Source organism: Hirundo rustica, chromosome 10 (assembly GCF_015227805.2).
Source record: "Hirundo rustica isolate bHirRus1 chromosome 10, bHirRus1.pri.v3, whole genome shotgun sequence".
Taxonomy (NCBI): Eukaryota; Metazoa; Chordata; class Aves; order Passeriformes; family Hirundinidae; genus Hirundo; species Hirundo rustica.
In genome coordinates this window covers 21,585,585-21,611,210 of record NC_053459.1, presented here as the reverse complement: position 1 = coordinate 21,611,210, position 25,626 = coordinate 21,585,585, and the positions used below count along the sequence as shown (strand labels likewise).

Here is a 25,626-nt window from a genome sequence, read left to right as displayed (position 1 = left end):
TAAATCTATCTACAGATATTGTAACAAACATTTAAAGACCCCCAACATTTCCATCAGGAGCCACTGTCTGTCCTGCTGCTGCCTCCTCACGCACATGTAACATCAACACGGACTCCAATGACTTCCCTGAGCTGTAGCACAGCTTTAGTGCCATCTATAGCCATATTTATCAGAGCCACTCCACTCTCCTCAAGGAAGGAAAAATTGCATCCAACCTGAGACAACCTGCCAGCTCCAGACATGGGAGTGTCCCACGCCAGGCACAGCCACTGGCACTGCCCACGTACGCAGGGGATGCATGTGCTACTCTGCCAGCAGGGAAATGTGGGCCTGGGTGTAGCTTTTGGACCTCTGCACTCGAAATTGCAGAGGGACACGGTCACTCTGGTGATATACAGGATTTCTTGGCTTTGCCAGTGCCCCCTGACCTCCTCAGGTGATGCTTCCACGACCTCTGAAGCACGGATCTTCTGACTAATGTGCTGCATACATGTTAACCTGAGCTTCCTGTCCCAGCTGTGTCACACAGGTTTTGGGGTGGGTTTTAATGGCTGGCTGTTTTAGTTAAACTGGCACGCTGCTGAATAAAGCACATAATGCTTGTGTAGGCTGGGCTTGGCTGGCAGGAGGCAAGGCCCTGAATACCACAGCAATCTCTTAAATAAAAATCACCCAAATGGTCTTCGCTTCCAATCTAGTAGGCAAACAAATCCAAATCCTTCCAAAGAAGGAGACAAAAGCCATTTTCCCAAGGAGGGAGTAGCACACTATCTTTCCTGGGTACCATGTGAGTTTGCCTCACTTCTGGCCCCTTCCCTCCAAGGCAGCATCTCACCACCACCCTTCTAAAAACCCATTTACCTCCAGGACTGAGAATTGAGGCCCACAGGTACCACCTTCCCTCAAAGCCGGGCCTGATGCTCTTTTGGACACCCAAAGACCCCCTGCACCCTGCTGCAGCCAGGCTCTTGGGGCTGAGGCTCTGAGCAGGATCCAACACACACATTTACAGAGGCCGGGAGTGCAGCACTTCCCTCCAGCTCCACAGCACATTTGTCAGGTCACATTATAAGCAGGTCATTTGTCAGGGCAGCATCACCAGCACCTTCAGCTGGTAGCTGCAGCCCAGCAGAGCAGGGCTGAATCAGCTGCCTTCCCTGCATGGCCCCGCTGCAGCAGCTGGCAAACATCTGGAGAGGACCTGGCACTGCAGTGGGCAAAGCCTCCAGCAATGCCTCAGTCTCCCCAGCACTAGGATGCTGGGGAACATTGCTGAAGGAGGGATTTGGGTCAGGGAGATGCAGCTGAAAACAAGTGCATGTAGAAACAGGAAAAAAAAAAAAGGGGGAGATTCAAAGATCTCTCTTTCCTTGCCTCCTTTTCTCCCTGTTTTCTGCCCTCCCTCTCCCACTGCAAGAGCACACTTCCCACATTTCTCCAAGCCTGAAACTACCGTGTGTATTTACACTATCCGGATCCATTATTCATGCAAGGCAAGAGCACCAATTAATTAGGACTGCATTTATATAACTCTGCAGGTAAAGCTATATGTAGCTGCTTGTAAGCCAGAACGGGATCTTATTTGCACTGCACCAGATATGACAGGTTTTAAATATTGATGAGAGAAGACACATGAAGGCAAAACCTCTGGTGGGAACGCCCTTGGAGGCCTGGCATGAAACAAGGACTTCAAAAAGCAAGCTCACTTTGCTAGATCAGACACATCCTGGGCTACGAGCAATGAGAGAGCTGCAGCTGCCCCTCAAACCCTGTGAGCTCAGAGAGGCACTGACACTTGCAAGAAGAAGCTCCTGGAAACCCTGGCTTGCTCCTCCCAAACAGCAGCATGAGCCAGGAAAGAAGTGGAAGGGGAATTCCAAGTGACAAATGAAAACAAATATTCTAGGTGGTTGCGTTGTTGTGACAGGCTCATTTATCTGAGCCACCAGGGAAAGAGTGACTGTGGCTGGAACATCATCTTTCCTGACACACCAAACACTGGAGCATGGAGAGGTGTTTCCCACTGGTAGAGAAACTGGGTCAGAACTTCCCACCACGGCAAACAGGGATGTGATTTGCTCTGAACCACTGCAGAACTTTTACTTGGGATCACCATGAAGGGATGCCCTGTGCAGGAAAAAAATCTCATGCTTCAGAAACTATGAGCCCTACACGCTTCCTGACCAAAGGAAAATGAGAGACACATGAGGTTTAGCTCAAACCTGTACTACAGGGGCTGCTGTAACACAGCTCTCCTTGGAAATGGGTGCAGGAATGCTGCTGGGACCACTGCAGTGTCCTCAGGTACCACACAACTGTGAAGGGGCTGTCATATAAATGACAAGGTTCCTACAAGCTACAGGACACTTGCACATGCAGAAGAAAATAACAAACCACCATTTTAGATAACCTAAATTTACTTATAATTAACTACTGTGTGGTTTGTTGTGTTTTTTTTTTTTTTTTTTTTTTTTTTTTTTTTTTTTTTTGCATTGCATTGCTTTGTAAGAGCTTCTAGTCGATGGTTTTCTGCTGGTTTTAACACTTACAGGAGCTTCAGCAATTTTTTATCCCTGGAATAATCCCAGCTCCGTAAATGAGCTAACTGAAACCTCACATGCAAACAGCAAGATGCTTGGATTTCCCTTGTACATTCCCTGTAAAAATCTGACCTTCATTTATACCTAGAAAGGAAAAAATGAGGTTGTGTAAAGCCATCTCTGACTCCATCTGCCCCCTGCTACCAAGGGTCTGCACAGAGATTTGTCTTGCAGGATCCCTAAGGCTCCTGACCCCAGGATGTGTTATTCCTACAGCTCAGCTGGAGTTTTGGTGGTTAAACCAGTGCAGGAAGGCTCATTCTGTGCCAGCAACAAATGGAAGGCTGATTAGGGAACTATATATATCTAATATATGTATATATAGGGAAAAATTAAAATATATTCAAGCCTATTCACCCTCCTGCATGACACAAACATTTTCTGCAGCGCTGTTGGATCTATTGATATTTAATTCTCTAATTTGAGGGTTAGTTCTGGTGCACATTTTGAATTCATGAGACCAACTTTCTGCACGAGGGAAAACAAAGCTGCAACTCTGCTCCCATGAAAGTCCCGGTTTCAAAGCTAGCTTGGGCATTTTTACTTCCACCGCAATTAAAGACAGCTGCAAATCTGAATCTCTTTGGAGAGATTTCTCTGCCTGGAAGAAGATTCAGCCTCAGAGAAGGAAATTGGTCAGCTCCTGAAAAAGGAGGCCCAAGCGTCCAACAGATGCAAGGAGACACGCAAAGGATGGCAGCAAGGTCTCAAGGGCACCAAGAACATAAAGAGACCACCAGAAGACTTCCTCACTTGACTTCTTCCTATATGCATTTGATGTTATTGTTAGAGCAGCGTCAGGAGATGGTGGATTTCCCCAAAAAAGCCCTAACGTGGGAGGTATTTTGTGAGAGGTTCAGAAATCCCCATTTAGGAAGATCAAGGTGACAGAAAAAAATGAGAATGAGATTCCTTCATTTTGAGCTCTGTTAGATGAGACACGAGAAAGGGCAGGAGCTCTACCCCTGGCAGTATTTAAAGACAGCACTGGAAAACCACCAAACCTCCTGAAGGTCTGCCCTGACAGGGGATTGGGCCAGTTATCCCACTAAGGCCTTTCTTCAGCTCTTCTGCTGTGCAACTCCAGCACAAATGAAGTCCAGGCATTTCTGAGCTTGGCATCCTTCTCTGTCAATCCTTTTGGAGCTGCACTTGGGCCCAAATGCCAACTCCCTCCCTCAGCCTGGACACCTCTACAGCATCTTATGAGTAGGAGCTCTTCCTGTAAACACAGCAATATGTTTGGCAGCTTCAACAGGCTGATTTAGGAGACCCAAAAGCCACCAGCTCCAAGGGTTTATTTGTCCCGGCTGCACGACTGTGTTTTAAAGGTCAAATTTATTTTGAAAACACAGTAATCTGAGTCTTCCACTTGTCTCTCCTCCCAGAGATCTGCTGGTACCAGTGCTGCCTGCTGGAGGCACACCCCATCTTAGTCAGACTATAAACTAGCATGGAAGAAATCCTGCTCCCATTAACCAAAATAAATCCCTGGCCAAGAGTCATCAACAAAAGTTAGTGTAAAGCTGGTGTTGGAAAAAGCAGAGAGCCTGGCTGCTGCTGGAGCCTTTGGGTGCTTCTGGGATGGGTCTGAGTGCCGCAGCAGCACTCCACATCCATGCAGTGTGCTGGGAGCATCAGGGCAGCCACACCAAATTTAGGGCAGCTGTGACAGCTCCTGTTGGCTACCTCTGTCTGCCCATCAGATGCTTCCTGCCCCAAAATATCCAGGAAGGGCAAGGACCAAATGATATCCTTTGCAGCAGCGATGAAACTTTGTTACTCTCTGCATTTACAGATTTTCTGGGTTTGTAGATTTGGGGCACCTTGCAGCTGGCAAAGCCACGGCCAGCCGTGCTGAGGAGCATCTGTCCTCGCCACTCTCACAACCCACCACGTCTGCAACAGAAGGTGTGTACCTCTTTCAAGGACTCCAGCTTTAATCCTCACCATAGCAACTCAGCTGTTCCTTGCTCGCCACGCAAACGGTGTCTAATAGAGAGCAGAGCTCATTTTATTCCGTGGCCAGATGGACCTGAGGAAACGGGCACTTGAGAAGATGCCGGGGCTACCACAGCTGCCAGCTGGCCCCAGCATCTGCCCTGATCCTGGCTGAGCCCATGGGACTGATCACATCAAGGGAGGCAGAGGATGCTCTTCAACTACAGCCCCCCTGCTTTTCCCCACTCTCCTGACCTGGCAGGAGCTTGCAAACACCTCCTGGCCAGCTGTGCTCCATCTCCCTTTCAGCTGAAGTCCAAAAGCTGTAAAGCAGTGGGTGTAGAGCCCAATGGGGCTGCTCAGGGCCACTAGAAAAAGCACTGGGTTTAAATCCTGGCTATGGTGGCATTAACTTTTAATGACTTGGGGACACAACAGAAGGGAACTGGCAGAGCCCAGGGGACTGAGCACAGCCCGGCCCAGCAAGGGAGCAACTCTGTAGCTCAGGGCAGAGCTCTGCAGCTTAGCAAAGGGATTAGTCCTCCATTCAAAACCTGCCTGGGAAGCAGCAAAGAGAGAACAATTTTCTTCTATGTGAAGAGAACATATTAATACAGCAGCGAGCATTGTATTCATTACAGGATTGCAGCTAATCTGGTGTCTGCTTTTATTCTGCTGTTGTTGTGCTCCTGTACTGCTTGCAGCAAGCAGGCTGGGACAAAGGCAGAAGCAGGCTTCCTTACAACAGTCCTCACAAACACCCACTGGGGCAGGGGATTTTGGGGTGCATCTCTGCAAACCTTGTCCTCTCTCAAAGCCGTCCTTGGGTTGGGTGCTGGTCTCTAGCAAAGCCTGACCTACAAAGTATTGAACACTCTGTGCTCTGACAACAGACAGACCTACATACTTACCAGACTGAAAAAATGCTTTGCCTGGGATTTGCTTGTGTTGATTTTTGCCCTGGAGGGGCTCAGAGGACCACCTCGAAGAGGGGCCATACCATCACCATCAGCTGCCTGAAATTCCTTCCCGTCTGTGGCCCTGGCCTGAGGCATTATCCAGTACAGGGAGAGACTGGTGACCAGAGTAATAGACCTCTTGCTCGTGCAAATTAAGGGGGTGGATGCTCTAATGGTCCATTTACCACAAATCCTTTTATCAGACATACTGGTGACCTCTTCAGAAAGCTAATTTAATGACCCTGAACGCTTCAGTTAATCACCTGGGCTAAGTTCAGGCCAAGGCAATGGGCGTCTTTTTGCAAAACCCCATCAAAAAAGCCCAAGAGATGGGGAAAAGCCCCTTTATTTTTTGGTGAACTTCTTCAGAACAAGAATCAGGAGCTAAAGCAAAAGCAAGCGCTTTCTCCAGAGCACATGGCACATGGCAGCTCGGGGACACCCAAAGTCACACGGTCAAATCCTGCAGCTGGATTTTAAATGGGGTGGATAATTTTATGACCGATTGCATTTGTGGCTGGTATGTTAAGACAAGGGTAATGAAATCTTATCCTTCGGGGCACAGATGGATCATTGCACAAGTCAGGCAGGCATCTGCCCCTCCCCTGCATGAGAAATTGTAATTGGCAGGGACTGCAAGGACTGAAGTTGAAATTAGGGATTAAATGGGACGCAAATGGCACATGGATCCAGGGACAGGGCAAACAGAGCTTTTCAGCTTCTTCTCAACTCTAACAATCCACAGGAGCAAATAACCACCATGCACTTGACAGATGCTGGATTGCCCACCTCGACTGAATACAGCTGTCACCCCAGTCACGGGCTCAACCTGCTCAGTAGCTCAGGGACCCCTTTAGGTTTGGTAATCCAAGGGCTTATTTATAGCAAACCAGCTCTATTACCTTCACAGAAGTTGGCAACACTCGCCGTGGTGGGGAGAGTGGCTGGAGGTGTCTAGGCCGAAAGGATGAGCCCGTGTAACAAAATGTTTGGGGTCACTGACTAGAGAGGTCAGCATGTGACCTTAAACCAGGCTGAGAGCAGTCCCTCGGGACCTGCCACCAGAAATCCCGCTGCTGCACCCAAAACCAGCCCAGGCCTGGCCAGTTACCTCCTCCAGCCTTCTCCTCTGCTCCTTCTGCTCCTCGATGCGCTTCTGCCGCTCGGCCAACAACTGCCGCTTGTGCTCCTCGTTCTCGCGCTGCTGCTGCTCCAGCTGCTGCCGCCGCAGCGCCTCCGACCGCTCCTTGTTGGCCAGCTGCAGCCGCAGGAAATCCCGCCGCAGCGTCGACTCCCCGGGCAGGTTCAGGATGGAGCTGCACACGGGAGAAGCATCTTTAGATCCCTTCCCTGCAGCCCTGAGCCTCTCGCCTCTGTGGGGTTTTCCTCTCCCCTCCAACAGCACCTGAACACCCGGCAGAGCTTGGGCAGAGCGGATGGAGGGACGGGCAAGCGGCAGGGCAAGGTGACAGGGCTTTGCTCATGGCTCACCGGTCATTTACTCATTGTCAAGGAAAGGTTTCCTTTACATTAGGTTTCTAACCAAAGCCCCTGGTGCTGCAGTGGCTGGCACGCACTATATTTAGCTGGGCACAAAGCACATCTAATGTGAATCACTGCCAGCTATTAAAATACTACATTATCTCGGTGAAATAATGGAATAACCTGATACTAATTACGACGGCTCTGAAAAATGTCACCGAAGAAAGTTCCAGACCCACGGTTGCTTGCAGCAGCACCTGGGAGGTTTCATGGTGAAAAATTACATGGAAGCGGGGAGTTACACTTGGATGTAAAGAGTTTTTTAATTTCACCTCACATTTCTCCACATCTCAATTTCCCCATTCCCATGACAGCACCGTGCCGTGCCGTAGATTCCACAGGCAATGGGGTTTTCTTCCCCAGCTTTTGGCTAAGGTGATCCAGAGCGTCAGTTTATACCCACGCACCACCCGGCAGCGAGAATTTCCTCTGCTCTGCCAGGGAACAGCACTCAGTGCTCAGACTGTCCTTTTTCCATTTCTGGTTCATATGAGCCCGTAATTCAAGCTGGGTTGTAAGGGCACCAAATGAAATGCTGACTCTTACCTCGGCTCTCCAGAGTCATTTTCCTCCTCCTCCTCCTCACTTCCACTGTACTCGTACTCTGTCTCATCTAGGAATAGAATTGCTCATCAGTGCCCTTTGCTGGATTCACTTGTTTTTCCAGTGGCTGAAAACCCCAGAGCTCTGAAGGCAGAACAGCCAATTCTCTTTACCTCGCATGACCAAGAATAAGCAGCATTACTGCTCTGCATTTTGTGGTTTTATGGGGGCCACAAGGCCAGGGAAGCACCAGCACAGTGGGCAACAGCCCTGACAACCACAGTCCCTTGATGAAAAGACAAGGGTGTCCACAAAATGAGAATTTATCCCCCTATGACAGTGAGTGAGCCCCTTTTCCAGGATGGTTCTGCAACAGAAGTTGCACCACCAGCTATTGGAGCCACAGCCACAGGAAGGTGGGATTTAAGCAAGGCTCTGAAGGCACCAGCTCCTCTTTCCCTAAACATATGCTGTTCCTCTGCAAATCCACGTAATTTCCAGGCAATGAAGATATCTACACAAAAGCTCACTGCAATGTTGTGTTACATGCTGCAATTTCTGTTGGGATATCATCTTTATCGGATGAAGGGAATTATAGTCAAAGAAAGGCTTGCATTTATCCAATTACTCTCCATCTCTAGGGTCCAACCTTCATTTGCCAGACTAAACACATTTAATACTTCACTGGGATCCCATTTTATTGTTTTGATTGTAGTGAAATCTATTACAAGGGGCTGGAAGGTACGCATGAAAAATTAATTCTGCTACCAATAAGAAGAGAAATAGCAACGTATTAATTTGCTGGATTCTACAAATGAGCTTTCAAATTAAAATTCAGTTCACAAGCAGCCGAATACTTTAACAAGTTTCTTCTGCTATCTGATCTTTCTTGCAGAGGACTTTGATAGGGCCTGGAGAGTTCACTGAAAACATTCGGTTTAATAGGTTATTCCTAGTCAGCGGAATTGCTCTGGGGCAAGGGTCTTATCTGGATGTTCGTTTGCACAGCTCTGCTCATCGCTGGTGCTGCAGGGATGTCACACAGATCAACACACTTGGCATGAAATACGTGAGCTGGGGAAAATTCAGCTTAGCAGCTTCGCCCTCCCACACGCCAGCACGGATCTATGCGAACGTAAATTTTATATACACACTTTAATGAATCAAAGCTTAGATGTTCCATGCGGAAATTACCACCTGGACTAATAAAAGGCATCATTTTTCATTGGGGGAAAAAGAAGTATTTAAAAACACTGATTAACTCTAATGACAGTCACCTGTCTGCTCTGCATGAACGCCCATTGTTTAGTTACAGGTATTTATTTTCGTTTCAACGACGGAGAGGAATCAAACCAAACAAAACAATCTGTCCCCAAAACCACAAGAAGCGTGGTCACACAGAGGATCACACCCACTGAATTTAATGAAGCTGCAAACAAACTCAGCCATCTGAGTGAGGGGAACTGGTACTGAGACCGTGGGCAACCCACTCCTCTGTGTCTTCCCCCTTTTACCCACGTGCTTCACCTGCATGGATGTGCCTTGGGATCCCCAAGCACGTGGCAGAGATGCCCACACAGCGATGTCTGAGCACGTGGCAGAGGTCAAGGACTGCTCAGACTGCTGCTTCTTCTCCACCAACCCTCCTCCCCTCTGCACTGACCTTTCTCTCCTCGCTTCTTTTTAGTCCTGTCGATGTGGTCCTTGAGCTGGATGCGGACCTGCCTTTCGTTGGGCTGGTCTCGGATGAAGGGATGCTTCATCAGCTGCTCCGTGGTTGGTCTCTGGCTGTGGTTCTTCACTAGGCAGCTCTCAATGAAGGACTGAAACTTTTTAGACCTGGTCAAGAGCAGGGAAGGAAGGTACGGAAATAACAGGTAAATATAGCGATTCTCGTGTTGGAAAGCGAAAGAAGACTTGTTGGTATTTGAGAAGGTTTTTCTCAGTTCTCGCTCATTAACCCAGAAAGATGGGAACCATCAGGATGACCAGAGAATCACCCAAGTAAGATGTCACCAATGGCAACCAAGAAAAAGCAAGGGAGTGTTCCTGCTCCCTTCCCCCTGAACCTGTGAAACTGCAGGAAGAAACAGGATACAACACACACAGATATAAACACAATGCCTGGGTGAATTGTTTCCCATATTTTATAACCCTCTGGGCAGTGTTTCAAGAGACAAATCTTTGTGAAGGTGAGTGGGACAAGCTAGGTCAATTCTTTTTTTTTTTTTCAGATTTAAGCCCCAACATTGCAGGGCTTGGTAGAGCTCAGGCAACCTTTGGGTGATGCTGCAGCCCCTCCCTGCTCTCTCAGCAGCATCACAACCCACCAGGTCTGGGGGGTGACCAAGCCCCAGAGACTGGGACAAGCTCCTTTGCCAGAGATGGGAACAGACCCCTGCCCTCCTCACAGCCTCCCTGCCCACAGAGTCACATTGAATCTCGGCTGGAACAGCTCCAGCCAAATCTTTATTAAACAGATTTGTCTTAGTCTCAAGTGCTGCATATCCAAAGTTTTCCTGGAACTAGTTTCACCACATTATAAGCTCAAGAGAACAGGGATTTACAAGAAAGGAAGATGTTGACAGGCTACTGTAGTCTATGTTGCTTTAGCAAATAAGAAAATGAATATAAATTAATGTCAGACGCCAACAGATACTACAGGATTGCATTAGAAGTAAAACAATAAGCTTTCAGGGATTTTACTTTTAAGCTGTCAGGCTAAAAGTGATTTATCTTTTAAGTGCTAATCCATACAAATTGAGATGCAAAAATAAAATATGCTACTGGATCCAATTAAATCTTCCCTCTGGCTCTGCTAATGAGCAAATCTGCCTTCCCCACCTTGCCTTGAGAAACGCAGTGCTTCAGTGTACCCAGAGGGGACAATCAATGTGATGCTCAAAAAAAATACACTTCTAACATATGACTCTCCCTTGTTAGTGTGAAGCAGGAGAGACTCCAGTGCTGGGTGTGGTCCAGAGCACGTGCAAACACAGTACAGGTGAAGCAGCTGCAAAGTTATCCTCCTGGAAGTGATGGGATGGGCGTCCCAGTGCCCTGGCCTGCCCTAAGACACCTTTGCTGCCTGAGCAGCTATGGACAGGGATTTCCCACCCATCTTCCAGCTCAGGCCGCTGCATTTCCCAAAATCTCCCTCCCTCAAACAAGCCAGCCTGTCCAGTGGCACAGTTCAGCCCTCAGTGGGGCTGAAGACCAGAGCTTTCTCCCTGGCTCTGATCCAGGAGGAGTCCAGCACACATTTCATCCCCTCCCCAGGCCCAGGTCAGCCCACCTTCCTGAAACCCACGCTCCTCCAGCTCCTGGGGTTTGTAAAGCCTAAATCAATGTTTGCAAAGCCTTTGCAGCTGCTTGGATGAAAAGTGGTATCACAGTGCAAATATCACCTCATTAACAAAGAGGTTTCATGTCTTTTACAACCCAGGACTGGAGAAGGTTTATGGGAACAAAATCAGTGAAGTTCGAGTTCATTTTGCCTGTAAACAGGGAAAGAGGAAAATAAAGCTTCATTGCTGGCTGGCTTTAATTGGGAAAGAAAACGATACACCAAAGACTTTCATTTCACAGGAACACAGCACTGTTTTAAAAGTTAGTTTGAGGATTCAGCAAGCAACAAAATTATTTTCCTCTCTGCAATTTTTAATTGAGGGCAGGCTCCCATGCCAGTGCTCTCTCTTGGCTTTCCTGACTTACCCTCAAAGGGGCTGGAGTCCCTTCACTACTTTTACATGTAAGGAAAAAGATGGTCTGCCTATGTAGTGTACTTTTATTTGTGTGTTGCCGTGCACAAAAGCAAGGACAAACTCAAGTTGAAACTTTCTCCATTTTGCTTTGCTCTTGTGACCTGTGGTTGTGAAAATCAGCCCAGGAAGCCACCCCAAAAACCTGGTCAAACATCTCCACTCTTCTGGGATGGGTTTGCAGAACTCCAGGACTCATCCTGGCAAGGCCCAAAAACCTCCAGGTGAGAAATGAGCCAAGGACAGCAAATCTGCCCAGTGCCACGGTGAAAATGCTGTAAAAATTTGCTTTCAAGGACTTGGTGGAGCTTCATCTGGATCCTTTGGAGCTTTCCCCGACAGCTTTGGAGATGAACAGAGGTCTGAGCTACCTGAGGTACACAAGTCCAACTCTGATGGACGCCAGGGACGCCTGCTTGCTCATGGAGGGGCAGCAGAGGCCACGTGAGCACCAAGCTGCCTCTTGAAGCTGCAGTTTTATTACAGCCTGGCTTTCCAGGAGATCCCTCCATCAAAGCACCCAGGATGCCAGCCCTGGCACAGGCAGAGCACAACCCTGGGCAGAACAAATGAGCCCAGGCTGTGCAAACCTGGGGCAGCTGCCAGATGTGCGTGGGAAGGTGGTACCCAGGAACACCCCACCTTACACTAAGAACATCCCATGATCGTAGGGCAGCGACTAAAATACAAATTCCATCCCAGCTTCATTTTTACCTTAAGGACACAGGGAAACATCCTGCTCAAAATGTGCCTTCATCAGCTCCCCTCTGCCTGGAGGCTGAGGGAGTCTTTGCTGAACAAACAGCACTTTTGTATGAAAAATAAACTCTCAAGTCTCACAATCCTTTCTGTGCTGTAGGAGTGAGGATAACAAAGGAGCAGACTGGTGATCTGGCAGAAAACAAGCACCTACACTATTTTCTCAGCTGACTAATGGTATCCTCAAAAGGTCGTGCAAAGAGAGCAAGAAAATCTGAAACCCTCTGCAGAGCCAGCTGGGAATGGTCCCTCCCCTCCTGGTTTGGTGCTGGAGCAGCTGATGATCAGGCTGACAAAATTGAGATGCCTCCTGCCAAAGCCTGGGTGACTTTTTAGCCTGGTCCTAAAAGCCCAACACCATGCATCCAAAGCAGAGGACTCCAAGTCTCTCTTACTCCTCTATCAGAATTAAAACAGCTGCTGCTGCTGCTGCCCCAAGTGTCATCAGTACATACCACGGGCTCCTTTTTATTTTTGTGTGATCAATAAGATATTAAGCAAAACTTAAAGGATTAAGGCAAATCTTCCCCCTGTGAGCTCAGCCCATGTGGGAACAAGAGGCAGTGCTATCTCTCTAACATGTGGCAGATCTTTCCTGACTAAACCACTGCTGAACCTGGGGCAGGAAAACAGCACAAACCAAAAGACAAGTGTTTTTAAGGACTCCACTTCCATCAATACAGAACATACAGTAACAAAACAACATCTGTCTGGGCTTCAGGAATATTTTTCCTGCGGGTTTTTATTGGCATGCCTCACTTTCTTTTTCTTTTTTTTTTTTCCAAAACAGTGATGTATCTTTTCCTGCAAAATTTTAAAATAAAGCCCAAACTAAGTACAAATCTCTGCATTCCCGGGCCTTCAAGATAAACCATCCTCCTTTTTTTTTTTTTTTTTGGCCTGGATACATGTTTCCACTTGAGAACGGAACCTAACTGGAACGAAATGGGAGCCAAGCAAAGTGTCATCAGACTTCAGGCTGCACAAGCTGCCCTGGAAAAGCCAGCTCTGCACTGTGGAACGGCAGGGTGAGTGTGCTGCTCTCTCTGCATGCCTCCATCCCACGGGGGATCCTTCAGAACAAATTTCCCCTCCACAGGGGACCAAACCCCAACCCTGCACTCACCGGAGCGATGCTGAAAATCATCGCCAAGCCCCCAAAGCACATAAACACCAACACCATGTCCCCAGCGTGCTCAGCTGCACACAAAGGCTGCTCCAGAAACGTTTGCACAGTCCCTAAAGATTGAGAAAGGAACTCACCACTTCTTTGATTTCAACCTCGGGGCCGGGTTGCGGGGGATGAGGAAGAGGGCTCTCATGGGATGCATGTCACACAGAGCTGCAATTTGTAACAAGAGGCATTAAACACGGCACAGACATCCAGCTGGGAGATCCCAGCTCCCTCTGAGGCTGCCAGACCCTCGTGGCAGGATGGCTGCAGCAACAGCTCCCCACAGACAAGCTCCAGCCCTGGGGCTCAGCTGAGGGCTGATGTCCCCATCCGAGGGCTGTGAGTGTCCCCAGCGCCGCCAGGGTCACTGCAGGGGCTGGCTGGGGACATCTCTGCTGCTGCCAGGTGCTGAGATCAATGGGCCAGAGCATGGGATGGCCACACCACGTGGCACGACGCCCTGCTTTATTTACCTGCATTTCCCAGCAAGGGCAGCCCCAGGGTAACGCTGAAAGCCGTGGCAGTGTGACTTGTGCAGGTGAAGCCAGCACGTCACTGCCAGTGTCACACCAGCTCTGAGGTGTTTTACCTGCCCCCAGCCCTCCACCCCTTCCTCATCTGTGTTTTATTTGAGGACACCACGCCCCAGAGATGTGTCAGGTGTCACACAGGTCTGCCTTTGCTCACTGCCCACCCTGCCCCCTGGGCCATGCTGCCCTGGCAGCTTTGTCCCCATGGGTGCTGCGAGCTCCACCTCAGCCAGCCCAGGGAAAACTTTGGGGTGGTGTTTTCTTGCACAGAGCCCAGCTCTGGCTGGTGCTCAGCAAAGCCAGCATGTCACAACCCAGGGGTAATGAAGAGAGCCAAGACTCTACTCACGGGGAGCACCTTCGGCCATCTCGATGGCTGTTATCCCCAGAGACCACAAGTCGCTCTGTGAAAGAAAGCAGAGGGACATTGCCAGTGGGAGTAGAAATGCACACATTTATTTACCCTGTTCCCAAGCCTTGCTCAGCCCTGAGACTCCTGAAGGATCAGAGACAACGCACCTGTGTGGGAAACTTTGATTTCATACCTGTAACACTCTTCCTCCCATTTTCCCCCCGGCCAACAGAACACTCCAATTCCCAGCTCCCTGCCAGACAGCAGCAGTGAGCTGCCCTCCAGTGCCTCCCCCCGACCCCACCATCACTAATGAGCTCTGTAATGAGCCCCAGTGGATGGGCTGGCTCCCCTGGCAGTGCAGGAGGCAGAGGCTGTCCGTGCCCAGTGAGAGAAAATGACTACAACCCATCTGCTGGACTGGGAACACGACTCAGACCAGTGCTGAGGTTGGAAGGGATGGACTCTGCCTTCCACCCTTCCTCTTGCACATCCAGCTCTCCCTTGCCCTGCTTTCTGCTATGTCCCTGCAGTCACGCTTCACTTTTCTCCTCTCCAGCTCAAGAGCTGCTCTTTCTAAACTGCCTCAAGCCTCTAAACCCACCATTTACTGAGTAAATCCCAGAAAGGTTGTTTTTCCCAGTACAGAGTCCTAAAAGCCCAGCCAGAGCTGGAGAGAGCCTCTAGGAACCACAAGCATCTTTTCACATACACCCTCCAGGAAAGGCAACTTGAATTTCCAATTTCAAGGCACTTTTCCTCATTTTTAGCTCAAGTTCTCTCTCAACAAATGCCGTCCTTGCTACACATCTTTGTACCTGCTTAAAAATTCTCTCTCAAGTCGTATTTCCAACCCTTTCACAGCACAGTCTCAGCCATTCTTTGTTTCTGGTCAGCTGGGATTTCTGCTGCATACTTAATTATCACAGTCTTTCCACATGATTCAGCACACATGACCCCTTCCCTCTGGGCTGCCACTGAACTCCTTCCAAATTCCTAATGTGTCTTTCCATATCGAGGTGCCCAGTATTATATGCAAGATGCCAAGTGATCTTAAAGCTGGAGGAATACAGAAAGGGATTATCATCTCTCTAAGCCTCCCGGAGAAAGCAGAAAACTCAGCGGGAAGCACACAGTTCATAATGATCTGGAATTCAGGATTTTTTTTTTTTTTTTTTTTCCTTTTTTGAATGGTTTTTATTTTTAAGACTGAAAAGCCTTTCAGCCCATCCAGCAAAGGGGTGCTGTGCTAATGTATCTGCACTGCCTTGACTTGGGAAGGGAAGCAGGCTCCCTTCTCCCCCTCCTTTTGATTCTAAGCTCATTGACAAGATATCTCTAAAGAAAAAAGGAAGACTGGCTGGGGAAAAAAAAACCAGATAATCTCAACAACGGGGGGTTTCTATTTGTTCTTTTTTAAAATGGTTTATTTATGTGAGGAGGTATTTACTGCCTCCTTCCATAGATTACACAGGCAGCATTTTCTGGCTAAGAAAACAGTGAGATCAGAGGCTTTTTGTCCAACAGATTAAGCCTGTGAGGATTCCTTTTCTCACCCTATAAATCTCATTTTTTGTATTCAGTATTTTAAGCCAGTCATCTAAACCTGAGAGCATCCGATTTGCATCCCTTTTAAAAGAAATAATTATCATTTACAACCTCCCCACCCCACTTCAAAGCAAGAGCATCAGGTGCAAGGATGTGATCCGGGGTATGGACTAACGTCCAGTGGCTCCCACATCACCAGGAGCTCTGGGAGCACCCTGCTGCAGCGTGTCAGCAGCAATCACACCCTGCTCCACAGCCCCAGCCACGGGAAAACGGCCAGAGCCAACTTCAGAGAGGCGAGCACCTGATCCTCGGGGACAATAGAGGGATTCTGGTCATGGAGCTCGTGCATCAGTCCACAGCATATTAAGTGCCCCACTTATTCTGCCAAGAGGAAAATCCTCAGGGATTTCAGAGGGTAGAAAGTAGCCTATGAAGATAGCAGTCTTTTTTTTTTTAAAAAAAAATAAAAACCAACAAAAAGCTGTGATTAATGAGGGCGTTGCACAGGCAGCTGTCAGTGCAAAAGTGGTGAGAGCAGCCAGTGCAGCCCTGTCATGAAGCACTGCCCTCAGCAGAGCTGAGGAAATGCCTGCTGTAATTGGTTAATCAAAGAGTAATAAGTAATTGGAGATTAAACTATTTCTACATGTGCCCATCATTAATGATTTCTGTAACCCAGAGTCTGAACTCAGACTGGAGAGCTGCTCTCCGGAAAACCATCGGTTCAAAAGTTGACCGACGCACTTAAATGGCTGCAATAGCCAAGAATCATTTGGCTTCTTTAAAATCATTCATTTCTCAAAAACTTCTCTGAACAATCAGTAATTGCAGCTGAAATTCTACCACAATGGTGGGCTGTGGCTCTGTAACATTGGAGTGTTCTACTTTTAGAAAGCAGCTCACACCAGAGGGTCTCAAAGTCCTTTCTGAACATCACCTTGCAAAGTGGCCTCTCAGCATGCACACGAACAGAAGTACAGCAAGCTTCACATATGCCTGAGCTTTCCCCCCAGAGTTCATGTGTCAGTGCCCTGCCCTCCTCTCTGGACACACTCAGTGGACCTCAGGAGATTTGGAGCTAGAAAGTCAAGTTCTGGACACTTTAAAAAAAAAATTTAAAAAAAAAAAAAAAAAAGGGGGGACAAATAAACCAAGGGATATTTCTACAGATGCGTGTCCAGAAATTTGCAGTAGGGCAGAAAGAGGATAATCCCTATTAAGCTCTCCCTGCTTCACACATCAGACCTCACTGTAGTCTGAATGGGCAGGTGGGACTCCCAGCTTTCCTGTGGATCTGCTGCATGGCACAGGCTCTGTGCCACATTATAACTCAGCAGCGATGCTGTGCTGCCACCGATCCAAAAATAAACTTCAAACAGGCTGGAGAGACATGTGGAAAGTAGGTCAGCCCCCTAAATGTCTGACTGTGTGGCAGCCTTCACATCTCCCTGTGAATATCAGCCTGCAGGCCAGAGAATGTGATTTTACCCTTTCTAAACCTGACCTGACTCCTCTCCAGAGTAAATAGAGCAAATACAGCTTGTTTGACTGGAGTATTTAAATACACAGCACCAAAAAGCAGGCTAGCAGGTAGGAAGCCTGAGTCTGACATCTTTCTCCACACAGGGAAAGACTCCTACAGTAAATTTGGATACGTGAACAGCACAACAAAGACTCATCTTGGACCTGAACTGGCATCCCAAAATCCCAAAGCCAGAAAGCAGGAGGAGCCTGCGCTGCCTGCCAATGTGTTACTCAGTGCTGCAGTGATACACTGAATTCCTGAGCAGGAAGAAGCTCGTCTGGGTACCTTGAAGTCGTAAGTGGCGTCGGGATTTTCATCGCAGGCGATGACCTCGGGGGCCATCCAGTAAGGCGTTCCGATGAAGGTGTTCCTCCTGCCCACCGTCCTGTCCAGCTGGGCACTGACACCAAAATCCACTGCAGCAGGAGACAACGGCATCGTAAGGTCAGAGAAAAACCTGAGCGACACCCTGCTGCTGAGTGTAAAACGTTGTGCTCATTCAGAACAACCCTGCCCGGCCGGGAAAGGAAGACGTGGCTGAAGACATTCCTGTTTGATCTCTGCTGCTGGCATCAACAGAGGTCAGTCAAGGACAGACCTGATCATCTGATGTCCAGGTTTTGTACGAAACCCTGTGCCTTCTCCTCCTTGCCAGGAGGCAATGAAAAGAAATCACAGCTCCTCATACTAATGAGAAACAGGGTTAGCAACATGAATAAGCAGCAGCCTTTGTTCTATGCTTGCTCATTTGAATTAAAGCCTGCCAAATACTGGTGGAAGCCTCATTTTTCTACCTGAATTCTTGCTGCAAATGGCAGAAATGCAAAAGACTTAAGGAACTAAGGGCCAAGGACAAAGGCCCATGGGAAATGTCAAGCAGAGAGCTCCAAAATGAAGCAAAAAATTATGAAATCAAACCGACGAGAGAATACTCTATGGTCTACTAACTGCACTTTGTACAACACAATGGCTGGAGATCTGCCCCGGAGAATTTCCTCTTGGAGAGGAATCTTCACCAGCATAAAGCCCACCAAGCTGGTGGTGCCATCTGCTAAGCCAGGGTTTAATTCTGCTGTAGAGGAAGAGAGGAGGCATAGGAAAACCAGGCTTGCACCACACATGACCAGTGTAAGGGGATCTTCCATCACCAGTTAATTTATATTAATTGTGCAAAAGACACCCTTAGTAACATCAATACTGGTCAAGTGAGGATGTGAGCACATCATCTGCACTGATCTGCTGCCTTCCATATGATCTCCACACCAATGCCTGCTCCTCTCCAGGGTGACTAACAGAGTGCACAAAATTCAGAGTAGTTCTCACAAATTAAACCCCCTCCATCAGGTTAGCCTGGAGAAGAAGCCTGGATCATGTCATGCTAAACTGAAAATGGATTATCCTCCAGGACACTGCTATGCAGCTGTGAGGGAGCAGCCCCTGACAACATCTGGTGATGAACACAGGACAATTTTCAATCCAGGGCATGAAAAACTGCTGTTGGTTGCTTAACCTGTACCTGGTGGCAGAGCTGTCTGAGCAGAAACACCACTGCAAGCAGAACCTGGATATCAACACCCGGCACTTTGAGGCACAGCACTTGGTCAACACTGAACATCATGTATCAAAGCCAACATAACAAAACCCACAGAGGAGCTCTTGGTACCCCATCCTCTTTCTTCAGACCACGTACAAGCCAGTTTTGCTGCTTCTTCCCAGCCAGCCCACCTGCAGTTTCCAGGAGCTCTAACCCACTCTTACCTAGTTTCACTTCGGCATTTTCCGTCAGCAATACATTCTGTCCCTTGATGTCTCGATGAATTACTTTGTGCTGGTGTAGATGACTCAAGCCCTGGAGAATTCAGAGGAAGGTTAGAGGAACCCAAGTTCAAAGCATATTATTTCCTGACATTCCTCCTCAACCGATTATGCTCCAGAAATGAAAGGTTCACAGTTGGAGTTAAGCACTCGAGAACGCTTTTGTTTATCACATGCTCCAAACACCGCCCCATGTCCCATGCTGGGAGGACACATCTGGCCAGGAGCCTGTCAATTCTGTAGGGGTTTAAACCCAATATTCCACTCCAGCAGGAACCTGCATTAACCCAAATTCTTCTGTCATTCCAGACATGACTTCCCCCATGTGCCCCCTTGCCTCAGAGCTATTTCTTTGGCAGATAGAATGGGTTTGTCTCCCTTTTCCATTTCCATCATCCAGAAACCGAAGAAAACAATTCTCTAGTTATATCGGTCCAATAAACTGGATTCCATGAGAAGCTTGTATTAAAAAAGCTACCATGCAAATACAAATGTTATAACTTGCACATATCCCAAATAGAGATATAGCTCAAGTAAAAAGCCTGTCTCAAAGGCAAAAGGTAAACTAGCTTTGCTGTTGTGCTGGTTTATTAGCTCATTAATTTCTTTTTGCAACCCACATTTTTATTTCATTCATTTATTACTTTAGTTTCAAAGTAACATCCACCCAGATTGCCATCTTAGGAAAAATATGGATTACTTCAAAAACTAATTTTGCATTAGGTTTAAATTTCACATTAAACATTCATGTTTGAGGAAGAAAAGGATTTCTGCTATCGCTTTTGGTAGTTATTAGTCATTTTACGCTCGTTACCTTGGGAAAACTGTGGAACAGATTATATCTGTATAGGAGTCCTTTTTTTAGCCATATTATACTTGGTTACAGGCACCTTTGAGCACTTGAGGCAAAGCGAAAATTCCACAGGATTTCAATAAATCCTTTAACAACGTGGGATTGAGCCTGGTGTTAGAATTCCAGCTGTCCATCACTGGACCAAGCGTGAGCCACGTTCTGCAGTGTGAAGCTGGGAGCCTTTCCCACCCCAAACCCCAAAGAGGTCGCCCACCAACGCCCCAACGTGCGGCCAAAATGCAGGTGACACCCGATGGTGGCCTTGGGACATGAGTCAGAGGCTGGGTTGTGACTCACTGCCAGGGACTATTTTAAGGAGCAGGCTCATGGAGCTCATGCACTTAAAATAGGCCCATGTAACTGTGGCCTCCTGGCACTGAAAGCAGTGTCCATACAAAAGCTGCTGAGTTACAGCGCCAGCATCTTCTGCACATCACTCTGGTGTGGGCAGTGGCATTCAGGGACAACGCAGAAGTGCTGCGTCACCTCTGGACACCCGTGGCAGCCTCAGTGTCAGGCACAGCCATTTGGAGAGATGATTTTGCCTCATTTTCTTTCATAGAATCAAAGAAATGTTTAGGTTGGAAAAGACTTTTAAGACCACTGAGTCCAACCATAACCCTGACAACTGCCAAGGCCACCACAAAAACATGTCCCTAAGTGGCACATCTGTATCTCTTTTAAATCCCTCCCAGGGACAGGGATCCATCCTTCCCTGGACAGCCTGTTCCAATACTTAGCAACCCCTTTGACGAAGAAATCTTTCCTAAATCTCCCTTAATGCAACTTGAGGCTCTTTCATCCTATCACTTGAAGGGCTCTTGTAGAGGTTTCCTTCACATGCCAAATATTTCTGTTTTCTCTTGAACAAATCTTCGGTTCACAGAGCAATAGATTTTAATGTAGGGCAACCATCACAACCCCATCCTCTGACCTCAGCAACGCAAAATGCAGGAAGGTCTCTGCTGAAGCTGCCATCTCCCAGCACATGAAACTCTGGCATGGCCCATTTTAAGACATTTCAGTCAAACATTTATATTGTGAGTATAAAAGCTGCAGCACCCTCATTAAAATCAGATGTGAATTTACTAAAACATAGCATGCTTTTTAATCATGAAGATTCTTCTTTCCACAGACTTTATCAGCCCTCACCTTTCTGTAAAAATTCTAAGGTAAATAAATCTTCGCCCTTTTAATACTAAGAAGAGATTATATTTTTGTTGGAGGAAAAAGAGGGTTAAAATTCAGGCAACTAACAGAGCTAAAGGGCATTAAGCAAGGCTTATTTATTATGCATCATACAGGCACATGAATCATTCACGCCTGCCGGCACCGCAGAGGCTCCAGCCCATGGCAGCGCAGCATCCACGAGATCTGCGGAGCCAAAGGCCTCCTGCGTCCCCTGAGCACTCAGCTGCAACGCTCCCAACAACATTCATCTCCCCCTGGACACCTACCCGCAAAATCTCTCTGCAGATGTAGGCAATCCACTCCTCCTTCAAGGTGTTCCCCTTCGTGTTCTTGATGAGGTCGGTGACGGAGCCCGCGCCGCAGAACTCCATCACCAGCTGCCAAAGGGACAGGAATGCAATAAATGACATGAATGTCGTGCAGTGACACCACCAGCAGCATCCCGACGCTGGCACTGCTTCAGTGGGGACCCCACGGTGCTGCACAGAGCCACTGGAACATCATCCCAAACCTATGAGCTCGTAATCCATCTGGGGTTTGTTATAAAATGAAACAATGAAAGGCTCGAAAGGCTGGTGGCCCTCCTGAAGATTGGGAGCAAGAAACAGGAATCAGTTCAGCGCTGAAAATCAGTGAAAATCTCAAACCCTATCCCTACAACTCCTACTTTATACTCTTGATCAATGTTTAGTATCAACAGCAATAAAATAAAACTCTCGCATGTAAGTTCAGATTTGAAATCTGAAAATACAAAGCCACTGAGGCAGATATTCGAAAACTTCCTGTGATTTAGGAACCAGGTGTACTTTTCAATTTTTATTTTTTACTTAACCAGACAACCTTTGGTTCTGATCATGTTTTTGAGCAGGAAAGCTCCTTTGAGAGGAAGGTTGCCAAGCAGTGTCAGGCTTCCCAGGAGGGATCTGCTGTCCTGCTGCTCAGGTTGGTTCCAACATGACTGGCCACTGCCACGTGTACCACTTCCAAAGCTTCAGAATATCAAATTCAGAAGCGTAATGATCTAACCCAGCCCAATCTTAATCTTGTCATTGAACAACTGTGAAATAAACATTACAAAAATAGCACGGGATGTGAGTCTGCCTCCCAGGGATTCTGCAGATCCCCAGGGTGGGCAGGAGCCATCAGCGTGCTCCAGAAAGCGAGCACAGCCCGTGTGTGCAGCAAGCCTCCTCCAAGGCCTGTGCAAGTGCTTCCTCTACGATGTGAAACTGTTTTCCAATCAGATCTGCTCCCTGCTTGAAGATATTCCCTTGCCAGTGGTTCCTTGCCAGATTCTTCGATGTGCATGTTTCAAGTTTCTTATCACATGAGGCTTACATGGCATTTAACGTTCTCCAAAAAAGTGACATCACTATTAAAAGCACAGGCCAAGAAGAGAATTAAAATGGCAGAAGGGCTACTCCTGCCCAAATTGCACAAATGCAGTGATTTAAGACTAAAATAAATTATAATGATCATAAAATCCAGACGCAGGACTGCCATAAACCTTCAGGCTAAATAAAATATTTGAGCAGACTATACCTTACTTGGCTTTGACCACACTGCTATCTTTAGTTTTGATGTTAAATTTCTCTTTTCTTCCTGAACTGGTGCTGAAAAATTCTTGGAATATCCCTGTTAAGTCAGGAAAGTGGCTTCAAGAAACAGAAGAAATGGCAGAAATGGATGGGTCACTGGCCAAAATCTGCCCCATGCAAAGGCAAGGAATGCACCTACAGCTCTTTCACCCCAGCAGCAGCCAAACCATCTAGCTGGGTCACTGACATAGCCTAACTCCTGGTTACTCATTGTTCAGTGAACTGGTTTTAAAGATGCTTTTCCTCTTTCTTCCCTTTGGACCACTGACACACGGGGAATATCAGCGTCTGCATGTGTGTCTGATTAACACTTGGGATACCACAGCAGCAAACTTGGAAAGGAAAATCCTGGATAGCTGAGCCAGCCACAAACATCTTGCAATCCAAAATGCTGCCCTCTCCAGTCCTCTTCCATGGAAACTCTTCCACAGGCTCTCACCAGGGTTTGGAGCAAGAGGAAGAGGAAGGGCTTGCTATGCTGTGCATGGCAAACACAATGCTTAAAAGAAAACGGAAGAAATCCCATTAAAAGTACATAGTGCATCCATTAATTTGCCAGATTATCTCAATGGAGCTGGCACTTGGTCCTCTACCCTGCCCTTGGTTTCCACAGAGCAAAGATTAACGTCACACCAGGCGGGGAATAATACAGCTACCTGCTGATGTATCCCAAATCTGTAACTGCGAAACCTCCTGGAGATTAAATTAACAGAGAGAAAGAGAGAAAGTCACAGAAGAGGTGTTTCCAACTCGGTTTTTAAGAGGTGCATACTCCCATAACATCCATAGGAAAATATCCAGCACGGGCAGATCTCTGCCAGCATCAAGAGGCTTCAGATCCAAGGGGGCTGAGCACCATGAACAGCCTGAAAGCTCTGCCATGAATTCTCCAAGAAAACCAGCGGCAGAAAGGTGATGAGGCTGCCTGAGTATCCTCATCCCTGATGGAGAACTGATGGACACTCATGTGAACAGCCTCCATGCCCATGCTTGGGTGGCTGCTGTGTGCAGCACTGGGATCCCCTTTTGCTTCTCAGGCTCCTCAGGTGGAAGGATGCTACAGAATTCCCAACTACAGCTCGTACAGTGCAGCCTCCACAGAGATGAACCACAGGTGATGGCAGGCCAAGGAGACCCCCAACAGGCCAGGTCAGACCTGACCCACAGCACTGACGTGCTGCTGGGTGATGGAGCCCAAGAACAATAAATGCACACTGAAGGGGACACAGGAACACGACCAGGTCTGCTCAGAGGAGCGGAGGGATTGTTCAGCCATGCAGAGAATGGATGGTTATGGTCTAACTGTGAATACTGTCAACAGACAGGTAAGAGAGGGAGAAGAACAATGCAGATACTGCCACAATTTCCATTTATGAACACTAGGGCTATGTTTAGGCTGGAAACCAACAGTCTTCCAGGAGAAAAATTAAAATGAGCAGAAGTTCTTGCTGATTTTAGGGTAGAGCTTAATACACTCAGAAAAGGCTTCAAAGGGCACTTGGATACTAAAAAACTTTCTCACCAGTCTCATACCTCTGGGTGAGTGCATTGCCCTCACACACTTGCATCATTACCAATTTTCTTAAGGGATGAAGTCATGATGGAGTAAGACAATAAACTGGAAATGCATATTGAATTTTTATTAAGCATAATTAAAATTATCATCAAGATGGGCTAAAGGTAAGATCATCTTCTGAAATTTAATTTGCAAGGACATTTATTGAGGAAGTATTTTTAAATACAGTTCATTTAGCATTTACTTAGCTCTTCATACCAGAGTGACAGCAAACTTCATAAGCAAGGCAAATTCAGAAGCTGCAGCTGTAAATCTCTGTGTCGTGCTGTCTCATGAGTTTTTTGTTTAAAAAGCCTTTTCAGTTCTCAAATCAATCACTACTTTCCTCAGTTTGGGAATGGTTAAGACCTCTGCTCCAATCACTGCTGTGTATCACCTGGAAGAGTTCAAGCCCAAGCATCTCCAGAAAACCAACCCCAACCCATCTTACAGTGAACTGCTCCAGCTTGTCCAGAGCAACTCCCCAAACCAAATCCTTTATTACACGAGACAAATCCTCCTGTATCCCTATGCCTCAGCCCAGGAATAATTCGACTTTTTTTAAGCTACAGAAAACAAGCACACAACACCCTCAGGCTAAATGCTGCTGGAAATCAATCCTTCTACTGCGTGTGTAAACAGAACCTGGCTGCAACACGGTCCCATATGCCCAGACCACTCAAATTTCTCATCCCACTCCACAGCCTGGCTCCCATGCAAAAGAGTCCCTCATCAACCACATCATGGGACCTGGAGACAGCAACAGAGCGTTAAAAACAGAGACCTTCCCTTGGTGGAACAGCAGAAAACCTGATGCCCATTTCAGAAACAGAAATAGCAATCCAATTGATGTTAAGCAGCAACTAAAACATTCAGCAGCAAGATAAGGCCAGGTTTTCATTGCTTCTGTTGGTGCTGGGGTGGGAGCAGGCTGAAACTGCAGCCACACCCCCAGGCAGAAGCACAGGGGCCAGCACTGCTCTGCTCTCTCATCTCTAACAGCAGCATCCAACTGCTCCCACATGGGTTCCTCAATAAATGACCTGCCTGCATCCCCCTGGATGTCAAGCCCAGCCAAGCAATCCATGCCCCATGGGGAGGCAGCTGACCCCACGGGTCCTGAGCAGGATGATGGCTTTGGGTTAGGGATGGCAGCAAAAGGAACCGGGCTCACAGTCCTGCAGTGTTTACAGCACTGACATTGCTCTGAAGAGCAGTGAGAGTTAAATAGTGCTGGATTACTCTGCCAGACAGCAGAAGGAATCTGCTGTGGTAACCCTGAGCCCTTGGTCAGAGGCCAGAGAATCAGCCCTGGTCCCCTCACACTCCCCCAGGACTGCAGAGCTTGGAGGGACTAAAGAGAGACAGAGCTCAACC

General features: G+C 47.6%; 1 protein-coding gene across 6 annotated transcripts in view; it reads right to left on the bottom strand.

Annotated features, from left to right (window-relative positions):
• Positions 1 to 25,626, bottom strand: part of TNIK (TRAF2 and NCK interacting kinase) — a 149,495-nt gene that overhangs the window by 38,623 nt on the left and 85,246 nt on the right. For all 6 annotated transcript variants that reach the window (XM_040074032.2, XM_058421902.1, XM_040074035.2 and 3 more), the window contains exons 5-12: positions 21,363 to 21,473; positions 18,996 to 19,086; positions 17,523 to 17,653; positions 14,159 to 14,213; positions 13,369 to 13,447; positions 9,249 to 9,424; positions 7,589 to 7,655; positions 6,612 to 6,816 (exon numbers count right to left, since the gene is read on the bottom strand). In XM_040074032.2, the coding sequence (XP_039929966.1) occupies positions 6,612 to 6,816; positions 7,589 to 7,655; positions 9,249 to 9,424; positions 13,369 to 13,447; positions 14,159 to 14,213; positions 17,523 to 17,653; positions 18,996 to 19,086; positions 21,363 to 21,473 (915 nt within the window). The remainder of the gene's footprint in view (positions 1 to 6,611; positions 6,817 to 7,588; positions 7,656 to 9,248; positions 9,425 to 13,368; positions 13,448 to 14,158; positions 14,214 to 17,522; positions 17,654 to 18,995; positions 19,087 to 21,362; positions 21,474 to 25,626) is intronic.